Raw genomic sequence first — 22561 nt, forward strand, 5'->3', positions numbered from 1 at the left:
TTGAGCGTTGGGAAGAAACCTGTGTTTGCTACCTACATGCACTACTATGAGCCTGTTATTGGAATTGTAATTCGTCTGGATGCCCATTACGTCACTACTTTGCCAACATTTCCTAAATGTCAAATTACTGTCCACTCATGTTTCATCTATATAAAACACAGGGCGTCTTTTTTCACGATACGCCTTCATTTTTAAGAGATATTTTGCTCTCCATTCCACTATGTCTGGCCTCTCAATCAAAATTTTTCGCTTTGATTGACACCTCTTCCATTTAAAACCCATTGATTTTATTACCCGGCATGAAGAAGCCTTGCCCCAAGGAAAATTGATTTTGCTTTTTACTATAGGAAGAAGCTTTGGAATAGTTGGGACCCTTTTCTCAGTAACATAAAAGTCTTGTATGACGTTTCTAATCACACACTTGTCGAAGTCATCAACGGATACAATATTACGGGAAATCACTCTTCTCTTCTTTCCAGGTGACTTCAGACGGTTGTCTGCATTGGTCTCCTTCCTTTCTTTATTTTCTTTCCTAATGTTCTTTATTGTAGAGTACGATACCCCTGCATACATAGCGACCCTTTCGGTAGATTTAGGCAAAGACAGTAATAAATGTTTATGTGTTTTCTCTTCATCACATTTCTCTATTATATTCGCAATTATTTCCCTCCCCTCGCTATGCACAATGGTATGTGGTTTTCGTAAAGCCATAGCACATTACGTTACACTATTTCACTACACTACACTACACTATACAATAGTACACAGTACACTAATACACTAATACTGTAGTTTATAGTACACAGTAACAAGTACACTAACACACTAATACTGTAGCTTATAGTGTCGCGTCCCGGGCTGCAGTCCCAGGATTGACGGACTCTCTTCAGAAACGTAGAATTCACAAGTAAGCAACGGGTCCGGGCGAGCCAATGCTTAAATAGGAAGCAACAGTCATTAAGAGGAGATACCTGGGGCGCAAGCATCCCTCACGCGTTGAGTTATGTGAAATGTGACATATTCCCTTTAAGACATAAGAATCGTGAACAACAATTAGGGCATACAAGTTCCGATAAGTTATGACTAGCCCAGCCCGTCTGTGAGCTGTGAGGCAGCTTGAATTACCATTTGAATTACTTTCCAACCCTTTTCAAAGTTTCTGTACAAAAGCTGAAATACTCTTCAAAACATGTGAATGCTCCTTAAAATGTCAGTTTCTGCGTTAAAAATGTCGCTACGTGTGGCATGTCATGTGGCCACACGTAACGACATTTGTAGTTAGTTCTTTTGCGTTTTGCAGCACTCAGGCGTAGTGTAATGGAAGCTTTCCTCCGAGATGGAGTATGAAGCCAAAGTCACTTTGTGTGTGTTGTTACTGTACATTATTACGGTCACACGCAATTATGCGCATGAGAAGAAAATTTATAGCAGTGCCATAAAGTTAACTTTTATTCCTTTGTCGATTTTACAACGGGCAATATTGTTCGACAGTAACAATCGGAAGTATGGTGTGGGTGAAGGGTTTGCTGAAAGGCAAAGACCTAATTTCTCGTGGTTCTGTAGAAGGGCCATTGGGATTGTACGACAGGTTAGACATGCTCTTCCCTTTTCAATACATGAATTTCTGAAGCATCTCCAAGTAAAAAGGAGTTGTAAACATGACCCAAAACACAACTCAAAGAGGCAATCTGTTTGTAACATATTTGAGAGATCTGTCTTGTAAAAGAATTGTTTTTTTTTTTTTTTTCATTTTTACCAAATGAAGTCACTGTGAAGGGTTTACTGGAACACTATTGTATAGATTTTGTTATTGAATGAAACCTTTGGTCGAAAATGAAAGAAAAAAAAATGTGTACTCTCAAAGAACGGTATTTTGAAGAGTATAAGTAAACACATCTACTGGGTATTCATTTCAAAGTGTGTCATGACGTCACTGTTTTTGAGTCACAGATTTAAAGCGAGTTTCAGCTTATATGTCAGAGAAGTTGCCTATTATTCAAGGCGTTCAATCTGAACTTGAGAACTGTACGGTATAAGTTGAACGTCGTAGCAACAGATGGCGGTCTGTACGGTCTGTGTGCTACCCTAACCTCTTTCAAACTGTGTTTTGCGCGGACAAGTCGTACGCAGGGTATTTGTTATCATCGGTTGCGTACGGCAACATTCCACAACACAAATCAAATGCTCCGTGTCCATGTTGACTGTGAAGTTAATGTCAACAAATACGTAAGTAATCGTCGTAACTCTCTCCCCATATCCCGACAGTACGTGTTTCCAAACCGTTCACATTCCTGCCACTATTGGCGTTACCGTACGTATCGGTACGTACTCTTCAGAATGAACACCGTACTTGCTAGGCAAGTTCTCTGGCTCATAGGTAATACCCCTCTGCGGAAGTGTAGGAAGATTGAATTCTCTAGGCTCATCGGCTAGCCACATAGCGGCATACAGCGAGCCATGTCACACTTTGAACTGAACACCCAGTATAATAAAAGGTCTCTTTTTCTTGGTTTTGAAGAATGCTTATTGGACGTTGCGGCAATTTAAACTTGACCCTTATATCCCAAAATACAACTCAAAGTGGAAATGTCTTTATAAACAATACTGATTTGTGAGGTCTGTCCTGCAAAAGAATTGTACGTTTTTTTACCAAACAAAATTGCTGTGAAGGGTTTGCTAGAACGCTTTTGTATACATTTTATTATTGAAGAATTCTTTAGGTCGAAATTGGAAGAAGAAAAATGTATGTACTTTTTAAAGAAAGATATTTTGAAGAGAGTTAAAAAATAGGGCAACTCAGCTGGACTATACATAAGCGAAGCAATAATAATACTGCAGCTTATAGTTACATAGGTCTATACCCACTATTTGCGTAATCTCAAAGTCACAAGTCAACTTCATTGCACTGCAGCACATGTATTCTGAACAGATGTTACGCGACGTCTCTGAACTGTAATCTCAACAACTTCCTTCCTTCTCCCTTCCCCACAGAGATGGTTGGGCCCCTCTGTGGCGGCCAGAGTTAACAGTCACATACAGTACCTAATGAAGGATGCACTGGAAGGAATTGTGAACAGGAGGAAAGTTCGAGGCTGAAGAAGATATTGGATGATAGACAACATTAAGATATATGAATTGTATGCAGAGACTGAGAGGGAAGATTGATGAATACTGTTTGCAGTGAAAGGTCTGCCCTTGAGCAGAAAAGTCTGAATGAACAGGTGTATATAATATTTCTTGTAAAATGAGGTGGAAAAAAGTGTGTAAAGAAATTTTGAATTGAGACTAAATTTCTTAAGCATGCTGAACTTGCAGATATTTCACACAGGAAAATATATCCCAAATCATCTCTTGAATATTTTATTCAAAGATTCTAAAATTTGATTAATGAAGGTGAACATAACAGAGGAATTTACAGTTTATCAATGTGATACTTGTCCTGAATACATTATTGTAAATGTATCTAGAACAGATACAAATAGGGTTCAAATTGCACATTTCAGAAATGAAAATTAGTATAAAACATTAATTAAGTAAAGTTTGCAGTACTAAATGTGCCTCACAGTGACTCTTCTATGCAGAAAGTCTTTAATGTTGTGAGAAAAAAATAAAAATTCAGATCTACACTAAACACATCAACACTGAATTCATTTCTGATCCAGAAAATCAAGATGAGATCACAAGGAGAAGTATCCTTCATTTGCAGGAAAGAAGCTGCTAAGTGCAAAACATGTCACAAAGTATTATTTATTTATTTATTTTATTTTATTTTATTTATAACAAGTGTCAGATAATAGGTAATTATATGTGGGGCTATTAGTTGAAGGCAAACTGTGGAATTACTGGTAGGTTGATAACTCACTTCGAAGGTTGGTGCCTGTGGAAATCATTATCGTTATTCAGAAATTATTTTCTTCCTTCAAGCTATCCCCTGTTTTTATATCTTTTTACATGCTGTTTTACACAAGATGTTCCACTCGAAGGTAGCCCCATAATGTATCAGTTTAAATTAACAAGACAGTCGGAAATGAAACGAAACATTGTTGTCTTATCTGTGAATGAGAAATGAGGGGGACGATCACAACATGTGCTGGAAGTGCCCTCTTTGTGCAGTAAAACACAATTGAACATGATACTCTAGAACCTGAGGTGATACTGTCTGGATCTTGCATCAGATATTCTTCCGTAAATACTCCAGTGTACGTGGTTTGTTCATGATTACACACCCTTTGAGATGATCCCACATGGAGATCATAAACCTTATGAAATGACTCTGCCAGAAAAGAATGATTCAGTCTCAGCCATATTCGCAGCAATGGTGTGACATGTCTTATTCTGCTGAAAGGAGCTAAGGCTGAATTCCTCGCCGTCTAATTGGTTTACAAAAGCCTGGAACATTTCAGTGTAGATAGCACTCATAACAGTTGTGTTGAAAAATATGGACCCGATTTTTCACTGCTGGCACAGAACACTCCGACTTCCTGGGGATGAAGGTGCCCCTCATGCAGTGTGTGCAGTGTTTCACTAGCCCATAAATAAGTGTTCTGGGAATTTACATAGCCAGACAAGTGGAGCCATGCTTCGATGTTGGACCATGTGTAGTTCAGTGTTCCTAGATTATGAGCAATAAAGAATCAACGTGCATTTTTATCGATCTGGCTTTTTCAGTTTGTGAACAACTAACTGTAAACTGGTATGCTTGCAGGCTGGCTTTTTTCACAGCTCTCTGACATGTGCTTCTGGACAATCCAATTTCTTGCTGTAGTCTCTATAAAGACTTACATAGAAAAGCTTGTAGTCTGTCTGCAACCTCACACACGTTTCTTCAGACATTGTTGATTGCTGTCGGCCATGTTGATCCAACAATGTTTCTATGATTTAAAGCTTTTTCACCAACTTTTGAAATCAGCGTTTTGACGGCAGATCATGGCCACCAAAACTTTCCAAAAACTTCCTCTGAAAATTATTTACAGATCCATTAATCAAATAAGTCTTCACAAGAAATACACGCTCTTCTACAGAATACCAATATAATATTCAATGCTCACTCGCTTGCCTTGGCACAACTAGTTACTTCAGATGACTCCATGTGTGTGCAGCAGCATGACACCAATGCCTTTGCTGTCTTCGTCCCCACTGTTTCCCCTCATCGTTTAATCCTATGATGTTGCTGTATTTCCTTTCTCTTGGACTACTGAACATAGTGTTAAAATGTCAACACAATCCTCCAGATTTTACTAAAATTAGACAAAGAAAATTGGGGCACCTTCGGGTGGGACATACTGTACAGTGACTGATCTGTGAGTAGAATACTCCTACAGGTTTGAGTCTGTCTTAATGAGTGTTGTGGTTGTGTTCATGAAATGGGTATATCCTGGTTGTGTTCATTCATCACCGAAGGTAAGAATTGATATTTTATTAAAGATAATGTTCATGAATCAAATATAGTATGTGAAGGTACCAATTTATTTGCGTCTTCTCGCATTTTATATCTGTGTTAGAAAGTACATTTATGTGATTGTCATTGATTGATACATCCTCTACTAAGAAATCACATGCTGAAGCTGCAGATCTCTTCCTTAGTAATTTTTTACAGTACATAACTTTTAAATTATAGGAAAAATGGAAATACTACGATAAAACATGACCAACTCTGCATCTACTACATATTCTGCTTGAATTTATTGGAAGTGGATGATGAAGTATTTAAAATGTCCAGAATTATTTAAGACAGCAAGAACGGTATTAATTTTTAAAGGTGGAAATAAAAATGAAATTTCAAACTGGCATCCTATTTCTATCTTCTCGGTAATGAGACACATTTGAGAAAGTAATTGATAAACGACTATCATCTTATATATATATATATATATATATATATATATATATATATATATATATATATATATATATAATTTTTCATTCATCAACGTGGTTGTGTTTCTATACCAGGCACCCACATGAACACATCTATTATCAGTGGCTGTCTTAAAAATTCTAAGAAAAATAAAAAGGATTGTTGCATTATGTTCTGTGATATGATAACATAGGTCATGAGCATGATAGAAGATGTTTAAGTAACATTGACATGCCTGTTAATTTAAGGGACTTGGTTATTGCTCTCACTCAAGACAATAGCGTAAAAGTGGAATGCGGTATAAGCAAAACATCTGCATTAAAACTGCATAAAGGAGTTTCGCAAGGTTCTCCTCTTTCATATGTATTATTTTAACCTTGCCATTGACCATATTCTAAAAGATTTTACTGATACTGAAATTGCCAAATCCTATGGTTTTTAATTATGTAATGACTTGGAAAGAATTTCTGCTATGACATTCACAGATGACATAGCACTGATTAGGAAATACGAAGCATCACTCCAGATACTTCTCCATATGACAGTTAGTAGTTCATCTGCATTTGGCTTAAACATTAATACGATGAAAAAGTAATGGAACGGAGAAAAATTCTCTCCGGCACCAGGATTTGAACCCGGGTTTTCAGCTCTACGTGCTGATGCTTTATCCACTAAGCCACACCGGATACCCACCCCGGCGTCAGACAGAATCGTCTCAGTTTTAAGTTCCAACTCTTGGGTTCCCTCTAGTGGCCACCCTCTGCACTACGTCATAGAAGTCTATGAACGTAGGACTGAAGTCCACACATGTGCTGAGGTGCACTCGTTATGAGTGACTAGTTGGCCGGGATCCGACGGAATAAGTGCTGTCTTAAATCACGAAGTGATTTACGCATATCATATATATTATTTAATGTACCGAAGTACATATGATATTTCCATGCGGATATTCTGCATCATCATACGATGAAAGAGTAATGGAACGGAGAAAAATTCTCCCTGGCGCCGGGATTTGAACCTGGGTTTTCAGCTCTATGTGCTGATGCTTTATCCACTAAGCCACACCGGATACCCACCCCGGCGTCGGACAGAATCGTCTCAGTTTTAAGTTCCAACTGGAACTAGGACTTCAGTCCTACGTTCATAGACATCTATGATGTAATGCAGAGGGCGGACACTAGAGGGAACCCAAGAGTTGGAACTTAAAACTGAGACGATTCTGTCCGACACCGGGGTGGGTATCTGGTGTGGCTTAGTGGATAAAGCATCAGCACATAGAGTTGAAAACCCGGGTTCAAATCCCGGCGCCGGAGAGAATTTTTCTCCGTTCCATTACTCTTTCATCGTATGGTGACGCAGAATATCTGCATGGAAATATCATATGTACTTCGGTACATTAAATAATATATATTAAACATTAATCCCTTAAAGTCAAAGATCAATACCTTGGTGTCTTCTATACAGATGAAATTGTTTTGGATGAAAGCAAAATAATTTAAAATTTAGAAAAAGATTTCAACAATGTAACAGTTTCTCAATTAATATTAGGTACCCTCCACAAAACTGGCTTCATTTATACACCGACGGATCCTTGATCTCCAGAGAACAAGGTGCCGGTGCAGGTGTTACATGCTGTCTCTTCTCACTTTATAGATCTCTTGGATATGGAACAACAAGTTTTGATGGTGAAATCATTGCAATAAGTGAAAGTCTCAGGAATCTTCTATGCCACATCAATAAATTTAAGAATGCAGTTATATTGTCAGACTCCAAAGCAGCTATTCTATCAATAGTCTGTAAACACATACCTTCATCTCAAACAGCAGAAATAACTAAAATGCTCTCTCAATTAATATCACTCAATAAAAGAATTGTATTCCAATGGATACCATCCCATTGTGGAATCCTAGGAAATGAGAATGCGGATGCTTTAGCAAAGAAGGGCAGCACTGCTACTTACAGACATGTTACTAAATCTACGTATTACTCTGTGAAAAGATTTATTAAATCTACATACTTAGACTTCAACAAACAAAATTTGATAACGCAATCCCAAGGGAAAAAATGGAACTCTCTGCATCAAAATCCACAGTTAATTCCCGATTTACCACGAAAATCGTCTGTAGCTGCATTTAGATTGGCAACAGGCCATGATTGTTTGGCTAAACACCTGCATAGAATTGGAATATATCAGTCCCCTAACTGCCCATTGTGCAACTCAAACCAAGAAATGGATTCGGAACACCTCAAAATCTGTGCTTCAGTGGCTGGCCATGATAATATCTTTGAAAAATATTGGAGTGCAAGAGGTCAAATGACTTTATTGTTAAACGCCTGGCATTAGAAAACAACAACAACACATTTAACAGTTTCTAATCTTCTAAAATCAGACCAAAAAATAAATATTATTAAGCAATATATTACTGTATTTATCTCTTACAAAGTACCCCATTGGATAAAATACCGTTTTTCTTTCCGTGAAGATATTGACAAACTTCTTCGAACAACAGTTAACAAATAATTGGTTTACCCATGACTGTTCAAATCATATGATTTATTCTCCTAGAAATATGCTTGGTTTAGGATTAATGAAAGCAGATTGGGAAAAACATACTCAACACTTCAACAGCACTAAAAAAATTACTGAGAGTAGATGATGAACATCTACAAGCCTGTCATGACCTGGATGACGAACTTAGGGAAGTTTTAAATCATTTGAATTTGTAATATAATGAAGAGAATTTGAAAAAAAAAATCAGAAAGAAATATATGAAGTGACATGAGAAGTCTTTTCAAGCTTGGTGTCAGCTTCCTCATAAGGGCAGAGGAATCCAATTTATATGGAGAATCCTAAAACGAACTTGTGGATTAATAGGAAGAGAAATTTATCAACATCCAAATGGACGAATGCTATTAAGATGTCATGTAACATTACAGCTGTCAGGACATGACAATATACAGACATCAGGGTTATAATTATAACAAACCAGAGACTCTGGGATACGTCCTTGAATTTTGCTCTAAAGGGGAATTAATGCGGAATTCTCGTCACCACAAAGTGCGATCTTCCATTGTAACGTCTCTGCACAAGGAAAAGTGGGAGGTTTATGAGAAATTACACTGCATCTCAGACAATGAAAGCAATGAAGAGCAGATATCATAGTGATTGACAGAAGCCATGGAAGAGGATTAATTCTGGACCTCACAGTAAGGATAAGAAGAATATTGAACAAGCTGCGAATATTAGTGAAGAAAAGGGGATCATTTACCGCCCATGAATACCTCACTTAAGTGAGAGATATACTCGTAACTTGCCTGTCAATGCATGGTAGATGAAAGATCTCCTTTTGGGGCTTGGGGTACCTTGTATAAATTTACGATTACATTCCTGAAATCATGAGCTATATGCAGTCAGATCATTCGAAATATTTGTATTAATATATTGAAAGATTCACTAATAATTCTTCGTAATCATTTGTATAATAACTTTTCGTAAATATGCGTGATACTATTTCTGTTTAATGACATTGTACAGTAAAACCTCGATAAGACATGCCCGCCTATTATGCTATCCTGTGTAATACGCTTTTTTTTATCCGGTCCCTGAACGCCTTTATAAAATACCCTGTTTGTTGTGCTCAAGTCCTGCATAATATGCTATTTTTGTGGAATATTTTCGATGTAATTTTCAGCAATGTACTGTAACAGCAATGAAACATCTTGGTCATTGAACTCACTGGTGACATTAACCTGAAAAGTATTGGTATTCGACCCTTTACCTGTGCGTTTAAACCTTCATACTATACAATACCCCACCCTCTTGTTACGCTCTCTTATTCGACCCTTTATCTGAGCAGCTTACATACAGTTATAATACCTCACCCTTTTCCTAACCCTGTCTCTCAAGCAACATTCCTCACTCGGCCGTAATAAAATTCTGGAAATTGTTGCTGGTCAGTTTGTTGTCCTTAGTGTATTGAAGTGTCTGTGAGTGTGATTACAATGAATGTTAAATGAAAAGCGCTTTCTGTGTCGGAAAAATTTGAAATCTTACGAAAGTACGATGAAAACAGTACTCTTAATCAGAAACAACTGTCTGATTCATTAGGAATCCCATCATCGACATTAAGAACAATAATAAAAAATCGCAACTCAATCACTGCAGCTGCGACGTCGGTAGGGTGTAAGCGAAAGAGAGGGAAGTGTTGTAAACATGAGGACTTGGAGAACACACACACGGCAAACAACTATAAATGACTCTTCAGAAGAACTAATACAGTACATAATACAGTATCGTAAATGTCTTCAACGTACAGTACAGTAATTACATAATGGAGTAATACTGCATTACCTTTCATGAATCATGTATTTCAATAAAGAAAAATGCTAACAGACACTGTATATAAGTTAAAATTAGTATACCCATCTAATACGCAGTTTACACATGGTCCTTTGAACAGCGTCTTAGCAGGGTTTTACTGTATCTATATAAATTTCTGTGTTTATGACATGTAGACATGGTATGTAGCTTTTCATTTCTATTTTATGTACGTTGTTAATATATTCATATGTTCTGGATCTTCATGGTCACCCAGACTGCTGGGTGAATGTCCTTGCTTTGGAATTAATAATAAATATGTGACTGTCATTGATTGATTGATACATCCTCCACTAAGAAATCACATGCTAAAGCAGCAGATCTCTTCCTTAGTCATTTCCTACAGTACATAACTTTGAGATTATTGAATCAAGCATGATGATAAATGGAGAGATACTGGAAATTATAGAAAAAGAATGGGAAAATGACAACAAAACATGACCAACTCTGAATCTACTGCATTTTCTGCTTGAACTTATTGGAAGTTCATTTCATCTCTTCCAGCATGAATAATAATCTAGTTACATTAATGAGATACCATATGTTGTCGTTGTGAGAAATGTTTGGTGCTGAGGTCCAGGAAATATTTCTACTCTCAAATTTAAGTTCCTAGATATTGTAACAGTATTCACCTCTATTTTGTAATTAACAAATTTAATTTTTAGACAGTATGTTTTCATATATAAATACAAAGACATTTATTTACTTACTTATTTTATTTATTTCAGGTGGCAAGAACTTTCATACCATACGCGATGCGAGCTAAGAAAATTGACATGAAAAAACTCAAGAGTTGTATATGGAGCACCTTAACCAATGCGGACAATAGAAATGTAAGAAATTATTAGTTATTATTCAAAGCCATGTTCAGATTTAAGATTTGTTACGAAGTTCATGCTTAAATTTACAGATTATTTGTATATTTCTGATCACAGTAAACCATCCCATATTTATTTGATTTATTTGCATGTTGGGTTTTTTTTTTTTTTTTTTTTTTTCCCGTAGTAAATGCATTTGTCATTTTACCTCAACTCGTAAATTATAAAGAAAATTTAACTGTAATATTTTTAGTTGCGTTGAAATTTGTTCATGTAAAATCCTTTATGATGAAATTGAGGGGAGGGAGGTAGAACTTTTTAATGCATTGACATTTTGTGGAAAGATGTTACAAATAGAACTCTCAACTATTTGCCTTTTTTATTGTTAGCACTGTGTCTGCCTTTGATAGATGAAACACTTCCATATTTCACCATCATTCGAAATCTTCATACTTCCTGACTTTAAATCACCAGTATATAAACTTACGTCAAAACCATGTTGCTGATGAAACAGTTCAACCAAACATAGCACAGTTAATGTGCCACTAATGTAAAATTTACGGAAATTATAGACGAAATTGCAAAAACTGTCTCCAACATACACCCTAAGTGAAAAAGATCACTAGAAAAAAATTATCATGATCATCTTTAAGAAGCTGTATCATCCCAACATACAACTTTTAAAGTATAAAAAAACTCGGTATTCTCAATATCCCGGAATTCTAAAGTGATAAGAAATTCTATATTGTGTACAGCTGTCCCAAAAAAAAAAAAGTGACCACACTCTAGAATAGTGGCCGTCAGCACTCACTGAAATGTGCAATGGGTATGCGGTGCTGTCTCATGCACACCGTCATGCAACAGGGAGAGATAGAGAGCATACCCGCTAGCAGCTACGAGAGCACTAGCACTATAGTGTACTGCGTTTTCAGCGGGTAAGAGAGGCTAGCCCCAGCGTGCTCTGTGCTGACGACCCCTGCTCTAGAAGCTAAGTTCCCTTTGGGTATCTTCGCTACATTTTGGAGACAGGCGATGTTGGTGGACCACGTTGTCTGATATCTACAGTTATAATTGAAGTGTTCTGGATGTTACTATTGTAGCATAGTGGCAGCATTCCGGGCTGGTATTCATGAGTGCGTGCATTTGAACACAACCTAGTGCTTTTTATGTTTTTTGTTTTTTGTTTTGAGAGTGAGAGAAAATATAATTGCTCCTCTCTCTCTCTTATATATATTTTAATAATTAACATCAGGTTCATGAATGTATCATTACTATTATCATGTACCATGACTTTATCATTATTTATTATGACATTATGGCTGCAAATGAGAAGAAAGAAGGATTTTATTCTCAACAAAAATATCTTTCGTGGCATAAACAAAATAAATTTATTGGCGTCTGTCTTAGAAAATTCAAACAAAAAACCATGATTCAATATTTAGTCCATCTTTCTCCCATCTTAAAGTCAAATGGGCATGAAATAGACTAATCTTTTCAAATAGCGATTGCCACGATATTCCAGGCATCCTGCACAAGCTTCCACAAATCATCAGGACGTTTTGGAGGGGGATTGGGCCAATTTTACCACATATGTTTCTTTGCTTGTGCCCACGTATTCTTCAAAGGATTCAAGTCCGGAGAGTGACAAGACCTTTCTATCAGTTTGATATACTGTCTCCTCGCAAACCAGTCTCGAATCAATTGAGATGTGTGGACTGGATGATTATCCTGCTGGTTCAATTTCCATGAATGCAATGGATTATGCCCACTCCACAACGAGAAATCCATCCCCCCCCCACCCCCAACATGACACAGATACACTACCACTGCAGGTACGAATGGTAATGTATCAGTGGTCGAATCAGGTGCCAGGAGAACAATGTAGAAGAATGGGTCCTTCCTTTGTAGTAGAAAAGGTGACTTGATCAGAAAAGATTATCCTTTTCCAATCCCGATCACTATTTTCCACTGCAAAGACTAAATGCTCTTCTATATGCTCCACCTTATGACTTTCTTGAGATCTCAAATTGACAGCTCTTAAATAATTTCTCACAGTCTGGTCGTGGCCAGGATAATTAATAACTGTCTTTAAAGTAGCAGTGGTATGAAAGAGATTCCTTTCAATGTCTGCACACTTCTGTGGCGTCCTGTTGTGGTGTTGACATTTTTCTTGTACCTCTTCCTGTTTCTTCGACCAAAAATTGCCAAACGTTGATAATTTTGCACCCATCTCTGAGCTGTCCTTTCTGAAATATGGAAACACCTACTTGTCTCGGACGCCAAAAAACCAAAGTGAATCATAGCCCGTATTACATTTCCTTTCATTTCTGCATCTCTTTGTGGAGCCATATCAGTCAAAGTTGCAGGGAGAAATGGCATCGTGGTTTCCTCAAAGAGTCAGCCTCTACTTAGGTCTTAAAATAATGGCAAAGTATTCACTATGATAAAAATATGCATTTTTCAATTAGAAAATAATAATATAAATACATGTTAGAGTCTTCTTTATAACTAGCCTATGTTACTTGCAAACATAAATTCCACAGGATTAAAAAAAAACATATAGTTCATAATCTCAACCTCAGAGCAGTAATTCATTTTCGAAAGACCTGCATTGTACTGTATCCACATAATACATCCTTAATCATTGTTTTGGTTATAGTTACAAATACTATTGCTGCTGCAGCTGCTACTACAACCACAGATATTATTGTCATAAACATAACCTTTTTATATCATTACAAGTATTCACAATATAATCTAAATGAATGTTAAATTGTAGTGTTTTTGAAAATGTGTTCCATTACATCAGTATCAAGTACAGTAAATGCCATGGCTCACTCAGAAGAATGTCGGAATTTAGATGTCAGTGTCTCAGGTTCAAATCCTCATCACTCCTTTTCATTTTATTGTGTTACTTAATGTAGTAATATAAGAACAACATACTAACACTAGTATTGTGCGGTCATATTGTTCACATCTAACATTAAATTTATATTATTTATATTGCTAAAAAACGATAACAGAATATAAGTGATAACTTGAATATTATTTATATTGCCAAAGTACGATAACAGAATACAAATAATAACTTGAATATTGTTTATATCTTAGCGATAACAAAATAAAATAACTTGAACAAGGCTCGAACTCACAACCTTCAAATCATTAAGCGAGCACTCTGCATTGCTCTACGAGATACAGATATCGAATGACTCCTGCTTAAACACCATAGTTTCAAAACTGCTTCAATTTGCATATGTACAAACGGATGCAACATGTAACATCACCATGATCCAAACTGGACTTTTATTATATTACTATTAATATTATATTCACTGTTCACGAATGTGGTCACTTTTTTTTTTTTTTTTTTTTTTTTTTTTTTTTTTTTTTTTTTTTTTACAGCTGTACAGTGTATTTTGTTTGGCTTATATTGGAAACTTTTATGCACTGCTCAAAATAATTAGAGGAACACTTGTAATAAATTGAATAACTTAGTGTTTTTTGAAACTGTGATACTGAAAATTGGACAATATGTAAATTGGAACATTAATTTAATCTATGGATACAAATTTTAAAGATCCATGGCTTAAATACAGAGTAATTACCTGAAATAACAAATATGGAGAAATCTTTGATTACAGAAGACACTGATAACTTCTAAATTGGTAAGCTTTCTGATGTTGCTATAGTGATGAATGCTGATTACTGTCTTGTTTATTAAAGTCTCTGACAAAATGAGGCATTTAAATGAGTTTGAAGTGTATCATGCTCTACTTCTTTTGTGACAAGGTCAATCACTGAGACCAGTGGCTAGAGAGCTTGAGATTTCTCCTTACATGGTGTCCAGGTTACGCAATAGGCACAGAGAGACAGGTCAGTATTGTAGAAGACCTGGCTAGGGCCATAAATGTAAAACAAGCCCCCAGGACGACAGATACATTGTCCTATCTGCTCTTCGACAGCGTACAAAAACTGCAAGAGACCTGCAGAATGACCTCTATATAGCTTCAGGAATCTGGGTTTCAGACCAAACGGTAAGGAACAGATTAAGGAAAGAGAATATTCGTCCAAAAAAGGCCTGTTAAAAACAGCATTTGACAACAAGCATAAGGCAGCAAGACTTACGTTTGCTGAAAACCATGTGGATTGGAACCTGAACCAGTGGCAGTCTGTGCTCTTCTCGGACGAATCCAGATATCATCTTACACGTTGTGATGGTTGTTTAAGAGTGTGAGGACGACCCGGGGAAAGATTTTCTGCAGAAGCTGTACAGAAAATTGATAGATTCGGTGAAGGTTTCATAATGGTGTGGGCAGGAATTATGTACAACAATCGTATGAACCTCGTAATTGTTTCCCAGCAACTAAATGCTGTCCGGTATATCTATCGAGGGCATTCTAGAAGAGCTTTTAGTACCTGCCGCTATTGGAGTAGGCCTTGGATTTCTGTTTGTTCAGGATAATGCCAGGACACATTCTGCGGCTGTCACTAGGGATTTCCTAAAGGAAAATGAAACTGAGGTAATAGATTGGCCAGCAGTCAGCCCAGATGCCATGAAGGTGCCAAACTGTCATCAAATGTCGTGGAGGCCAAACACAATACTAGACCTTTATAATGGGTGTTTAAGTTTGATAAGTAAGGACAAAATTCAATTTCTTATATAGTGCAATGTTTTAAAAAGTTGTTTGTTGACATTATTCATTTGTTTTTATTGACATGGAGATAAATGTGGCCATAAATAACCATAAATAATATACTTTAGTAATTTCATGTCTATAGGCCTACCTTTATCCAATGAAAAAATATTTAAATAAATCATAATGTTCTTCTAATTGTTTTGAGCAGTGTATTATGTTGTGTATTGGAATTGTTCTTGTAATCAGTGTGCTGCCCCTTTCCTTGAGGGCAGCTACCTTATGGTAAATTATTATAATCTGTCATGTCATTTCGAAACTTACGACCAAGATTTGCTAATCTTCCTTTCTTTCTTCATTTTTTTCCTTCCTCTTTCTCCCCCTTTCCTTTTACCCATTATTATTTTATTTCTCCCTTTCTCTTTTTCTCTCCTGTCCTATTTCTTTCTCTCCTCCTCTGTTATTTTCTTCCTATTTACTTGACATTTCGTTGTTATAAAAAAACCAGCAGAGTTGCAATCCAAGCTAAAGTTTTAGTAATGATCAGAAATAGAAGAAAGTATTTTATTTACAGATTTTCACTGGATAGAAGAGCTTCACAGATTTAGTGAATATTCGTTTCTTCTTGTTCATTACTTGCTACACAACAAAGAAACTAGTCATATTGGTAGCAGGTCGCTCCTGTAGGTTTGTTATTATCAATCTGTGGTTAAATTACAAACCTATCAAATTTCATGTATAATGTGCGAGTAATCCATAATTAGCTGATGACTTCTGCTCTCCTGCATTGACACAGTAATCTCCAGGATTTAGAAGTGATCGTGTAACTTTCATATTTAATATTGTGTTTTCATTCCATTGTTGTTTATTATTATTATTATTATTATTATTATTATTATTATTATTATTGTATTGTATTGTATTGTATTGTATTGTATTTTATTTATTAACATTCCATGGTATTCATACATGCTTACAGCTAGAATATGGAACAAGTCAAAAAACTTAATACTATTATAAAATCTTAATTTATAGTCACAGTCTAGATGAAATATATACAGACGAGATTTACAATATAGTCTACTAGTACAACACATAGTTTTAGTATCAATTTCATGAAGTGTTATTGAATGTCATGAATTCACCTACAGAATAGAAGGCGTGAGAAATTAGGTACTTCTTTAATTTGGCCCTAAATAATTTTATGTTTTGAGTTTCATTTTTTATATCGATAGGGAGGCTATTAAAAATTTTTACTGCCATATAACGCACTCCTTTTTGATAGCACGATAGACTTGCCGATGGAGTATGAAAGTCATTTTTTTGACGTGTATTTATGCTATGAAATGTTGAATTAGTTACAAAGTTTTCACGATTACATACGAGGAAGACTATTAATGAAAAGATATACTGACAAGCCATGGGCATTATTTGTAGTTTTTTTTAAATAGTCCTACACAACTCCCTAGATTTCGCACCTACTATTATTCTAATTACTCTTTTTTGTAATAGAAATATATTGTTACTATCTGTGGAATTTCCCCAGAATATTATTCCAAAACTCATTACCGAGTGGAAGTATGCAAAGTATATTGTTTTTAAGGTATTGATATTTACTATCTTTTGCATAGATCTAATAGCAAAACAAGCTGAATTTAGTTTGGGGGTAATTTCTTTAATATGATTTTTCCAATTTAACACATTATCGATTTTTAAGCCAAGAAATTTGGTTGTTGTTGTTGTTTCTAATAGGGATCTATTGTTAATTATTGCGCTAGAAATTTGCGACGTTGAATTTGAACAGGATTTAAATTGAATTATGTTAGTTTTGTTACAATTTAATACTAATTTATTGACTGAGAACCAGTCACATATTTTGAAGAGAATTTCCTCTGTTGAAGATTGGAATGTGTTGGAGTTATTGGCTGTAATTACTATACTTGTGTCATCTGCAAATAATATGGGATGACCTACATCTTTTATAAGGGGGGCCAGATCATTTATAAACACTAGAAAAAGTAGGGGATCTAATATTGATCCTTGAGGAATTCCATTACTAATAGTTCCCCATGTCGATGTAGATTTCATAGTTGTATTGATTTCAACTTTCTGTTTCCTATCTGTGAGATATGAGTGAAACCATTGGTGTGCAACACCTTTAATTCCATAATAATCTAATTTATCTAGGAGCATTTTATGATTTATACAGTCAAATGCTTTGGATAAATCACAGAAAATCCCTCCAACTTGTAATTTTTTATTTACTGCCTCCAGAATTTTGTCAGTTAAACTAAATGTTGCATTTTCTGTGCCTTTATTTTTCCTAAATCCAAATTTTTCTAGGACTAAAATGTTGTATCTTTCTAGATGATATAATCTTTTATACATTACTTTTTCAAAGATTTTAGAGAAGACTGGTAGAAGTGATATGGGTCTGTAATTTTCTGGAGACGTTATTTCTCCCTTTTTGAAGCTAGGAATAACCACTGAATATTTTAATCTCTCGGGAAATATACCATTGAACATTGAAAAGTTACATAAATAACTTAATGGCCCAGCTATAATATGTGAACTCGCTTTTAATATTTTGCTTATTATTTCATCATACCCTGAGGAGTTTTTTGACTTTAGATTTTTAATAATTGCAATTATTTCTTGTTTGTTTGTTGGAAATATTTGAATATTTGGGAATTTTGTCGGAAAATATTGTGTTAAAGAATCTAAACTGTTAGTAACATTATCTTGGGGGATGTTGAGGTTATCAGTTATTGTAAGAAAATATTTGTTAAATATGTTTGCAATTTCATTTAGGTCTGGCGTTTTTGTATTGTTAGATATAAGGGTATAGTTTGTTACTTTACTTTTTGATCGTCCACTTTCTTTTTTAATTATGTTCCAAGTTGTTTTGATTTTATTATCAGAGTTTTGTATTGTTGTATTATAGTGTAATTCTTTAGCTTTTTGAATTACTTTGTGTAATATTTTTGAATAATTTTTATAGTGTTGTTTTAAGTTTGAATCATTACTATTTCTGCTCTGTATGTATAATGATCTCTTGGTTTTGCATGAGATTTTAATACCTTGTGTAATCCATCTATTGTTACATATTGTTTCATTTTTATACTTTACAGGAAAACTGGATTCAAAAATATTTAGAAATGTTTTATGAAACTCGTTGAATTTACTGTTCATATCATTTTGACTGTATACTGATTGCCATGTTTCATTTTTAAGATTTATTTCAAAATTATTTAATGATTCCCTGTTTATATTTCTGAATCTCACTTTAGTTGGTTTTTTTGACGATGTGTTAATATTTATACTTAGGAGTTGAGCATCGTGATCCGAAAGACCATTAATTATTGGGGTTGTTTGAGATATACCTATTTTTTCTTTTCCAATGAATATGTTGTCTATTGCAGTAGCTGAATCCCCTTGTATTCTGGTCAGAAAGTTTACTGTGTAAATTAAATTGAAAGATGCTAGCAATGAATTTAGTTGATCTTTCCTATTGCTTTCTGTTAGATAATCGACATTGATGTCTCCGCAAATAATGCATTCATGTTTCAGTTTCTGTAAGTATTCTAGTGCTTTTTCCAATAAATGAATAAAATTTTCGTAGTCTCCAGATGGTGCTCTATATAGACATATTGTAATGAAATTATATATGTTTACTTTTCTAATTCAACAGCACAAATTTCTAAATCCCTGTCTTTGCAAAAATGTGAAAGATCAATATTTTTTAATTTAAGGTCAGATTTGAGAAATACACTCACGCCTCCATCCTCAAGAGTTTGTCTGCAGTAACTAGCACCTAATTTATATCCTTCCGGTGAGAGAGACAATATTTCCTGTTGTTTCATATGGTGTTCGGTAATACATAGCACATTCGGATTTAAATGTTCGGAAACTAAGGATGCAAGGAGTTCATCAGTCTTATTTCTTATACTTCTTATATTCTGATGGAATACACTGAATGTTGATTGTATTACGATTTGTTGATTCTGTTTATTATTATTATTGTTGTTATTTTGACTTTTTTTATTTACCCTAAAAAAGGACAAGCCCTATGACGGATTACAACAGGAATTTTATTGTCACACTTGCCATGGTCACATTGAAGACTGTCAGCAATGAGACGCGTTATTATTATTATTATTATTATTATTATTATTATTATTATTATTATTATTATTAAATCAATTTAATAATATTCATCAGTATCATCTGACAGTCAAATACAAATACTGTACATTCAATCACTCCAAATACAGTAAAAATATATTAGTTTTGCTCAGAGTTTAAACATTTAACAAAATTAAATCTAGATGAAAATGCACTTTAGATAAAATAGTTTATTAAAGAAGTAATCCTATCCTGAACTTTCACAACTATAATTTAGGCTCGAACTGCTAAAGATCATTCTGGCCAATCCATCCACTGATCTTCTTTTAATTATCTTTCTTGCATAGCTTTTAAAATTCACCTCTTCCATGTCGCTCTCGATCTTCCTTTTATTCTTCTTTTTGATATCCCCTACTAAATTCCCATCTCGTGCATTTCATCTTTGGTAAGTTCACAGGTCTGTTATATGCACTCTGCAATTGTCAAGAATAATGTAAGATGTTTAGTTCATTATTTCGCCGATATGGCTGAATCTTTGGTCACACTAATTGGAGACAAAATTTCCTATCTATACAAAATGTGTTAGCAAGACACTTATGTTCAGTGATATGTTAAAATTTTGCAGTGCCTACTCTCCTAGGATAATTATGAATTGAATTTGAGCCTTGTATAAAATTCTTCCATTTCTTTTATTTTCAGCAATTTTAATTTCAGAAGACTCAAATTTTAAATTCAACTGATCAATCAATCAATCAATCTTCTTAATGCATCCAGCTGTTTGCTGACAACATAAAGTCCACTATAGTCTATTCAGTTGTTGTTTTTCACGAGAAATGAGGGGTATTTTGATCGGTATTCATTATAGATGCCTGTTGCTAGTAGCCAGGGTTGGGCTATAGTCAATATATATACTGCAGGGCTGTGTCTTCTGCAATGGGTACTGATGATTTTAATTTACTTCTTTTGTAGTTTATGGATGGACAATATAGAAGAATGTGTTCCAGATCTTCATCATGATTATTACACCACAGACAAGTAGGATTATCAGAAATGTGAAATTGGTGTAGGTACAATTGAGTGACAATGTGACCTGTTCTGGCTCTTGTTAAAAATGTTTGAACATGTCTGGGCAAGTTTTTGTACATTTCCAGGTCATTTGGTTTCTTTTGTACAGACTGTAAAATTTTTCCTTTGTCTGAAGAGAGCCAATTGTTGATCCATAGGTTTGTAAAATGAGACTTTACTGAAGCAAAGCACTGGATAAAGATATCACATGAAAAGGCCTTGGTTGCAGATGTGTTGCCTGTTTTGCAACTGATGTTTTACTGAAATGTAAGGTTTTCCGTTAAGGAAGAAGGGTAATGAATTAACAACTAACATGAAAATTTGATGTCCAGAAAGCTCGAATCATTCTTCCAAGATAAAAATAATGGCTCTTCTCAAATTATGAAGAAATGACAAAATGCATCTTATTATTTCAGGACATTGAAAGTGCTGCAGAGAATTTGCAGGTCGAAGTACCAGTTAATTTTAGTACCTTGTATACATCTCTACCACAGAGATTATCTCCGAAGATGGCAGAGAACTTGACTGCACCTCTTGCAATTGTTGCCTTACTTCATCTGGCCAATGAGAAGAATCTGCACATCGAGGGGAATGAGGAACTCAGTGACTTGACTATATCACAGGGATGAACTTGAAAAATTCATAAAAAAAAATTGTAGGGTATGTGTGACGAAGCGAAAACAATATAATGTGGTGTGCCTCCATTTACAAATTTTAATGCAGTGTTTGTTCGGTTACGTGTGAAATATGTCATAATGAAATTTTTATTTTGTATCAAATTTATTGTGACACAGGACATAAATGGAGAAAAAAATCTGTACTAATTATATATAAAGATTGTGGTTTACTATGTCGTTTCAATTTCATTATCATATAGTTTGCTACTCGATTAATTGCTCCTGGACCTTAATTAATTTCATCATTTTAAATTTAATAACAATTACAAAGCATATGACCCATTGTCTCTGTAATTCCTCCAGGACCTATCACAGCAGTGAGCCACAGTCTTTGTAAGTAATTACCAAATTTATTCTCAAAGTAAGCACTGTAATTCACTAAAGAAAATGTGATGAAACTTGTCTATACCGTAATAGCTCTTAATTATTATACAGTGACTGTCTGTTCTCTGCATCAAACCTGTATATAGCATGAGTCAATCCCAGAGCATGTGACAGCCTGATTTATCTATCACCTCGTAAGTACACTTCTAATAAAGAATTGGACATAGAGTATCAGATTATTTAAGAAGTAAATGTAAATATATGGACTATCATGAAATAAACTTACTGAACTTGTTAGAGTTTGCTTTAATGTGCAGTAACAGGAGAAGAGAGAGAGAGAGAGTTGTTTTGATTGGAGGAAACCCAACATTGCTTTGATGCATCTTCTCACTCTGTTCTGTTTTATCCCCTTTGGTACGGAGAATGGGTCCATAGGCCCTAAGATTACCACTGCAGCCTCAAAAGCATATTACACCACTTCAGACTGATGCCATCTGTATTCCAGCCACAATACTACATCACACCGTATCATTTGGGGTAAATACTATTGAAATAATAATTAATATTGAAATGGAGAATGATGGAGGAAAAAGGCTCACCTCTTGGCTTTGTTCACCACAAATAAAACTCTGTCAATGTCAGGATTCTAACATGAATCAGTACTCACAGTATTCTTATGA

The 22561-nt window shown here is 35.0% G+C and overlaps 1 protein-coding gene across 5 annotated transcripts in view; it reads left to right on the forward strand.

Moving 5' to 3' along the window:
- The window catches only part of barr (non-SMC condensin I complex subunit H), a 152569-nt gene extending 130391 nt beyond the window's left edge, over window positions 1-22178 (forward strand). For all 5 annotated transcript variants that reach the window (XM_069818218.1, XM_069818222.1, XM_069818221.1 and 2 more), the window contains 2 exons: window positions 10964-11068; window positions 21297-22178. In XM_069818218.1, the coding sequence (XP_069674319.1) occupies window positions 10964-11068; window positions 21297-21509 (318 nt within the window). In that variant the 3' untranslated portion in view covers window positions 21510-22178. The remainder of the gene's footprint in view (window positions 1-10963; window positions 11069-21296) is intronic.
- The last annotated feature ends 383 nt before the right edge of the window (window positions 22179-22561 follow it).

Source organism: Periplaneta americana, chromosome 2 (assembly GCF_040183065.1).
Source record: "Periplaneta americana isolate PAMFEO1 chromosome 2, P.americana_PAMFEO1_priV1, whole genome shotgun sequence".
NCBI lineage: Eukaryota > Metazoa > Arthropoda > Insecta > Blattodea > Blattidae > Periplaneta > Periplaneta americana.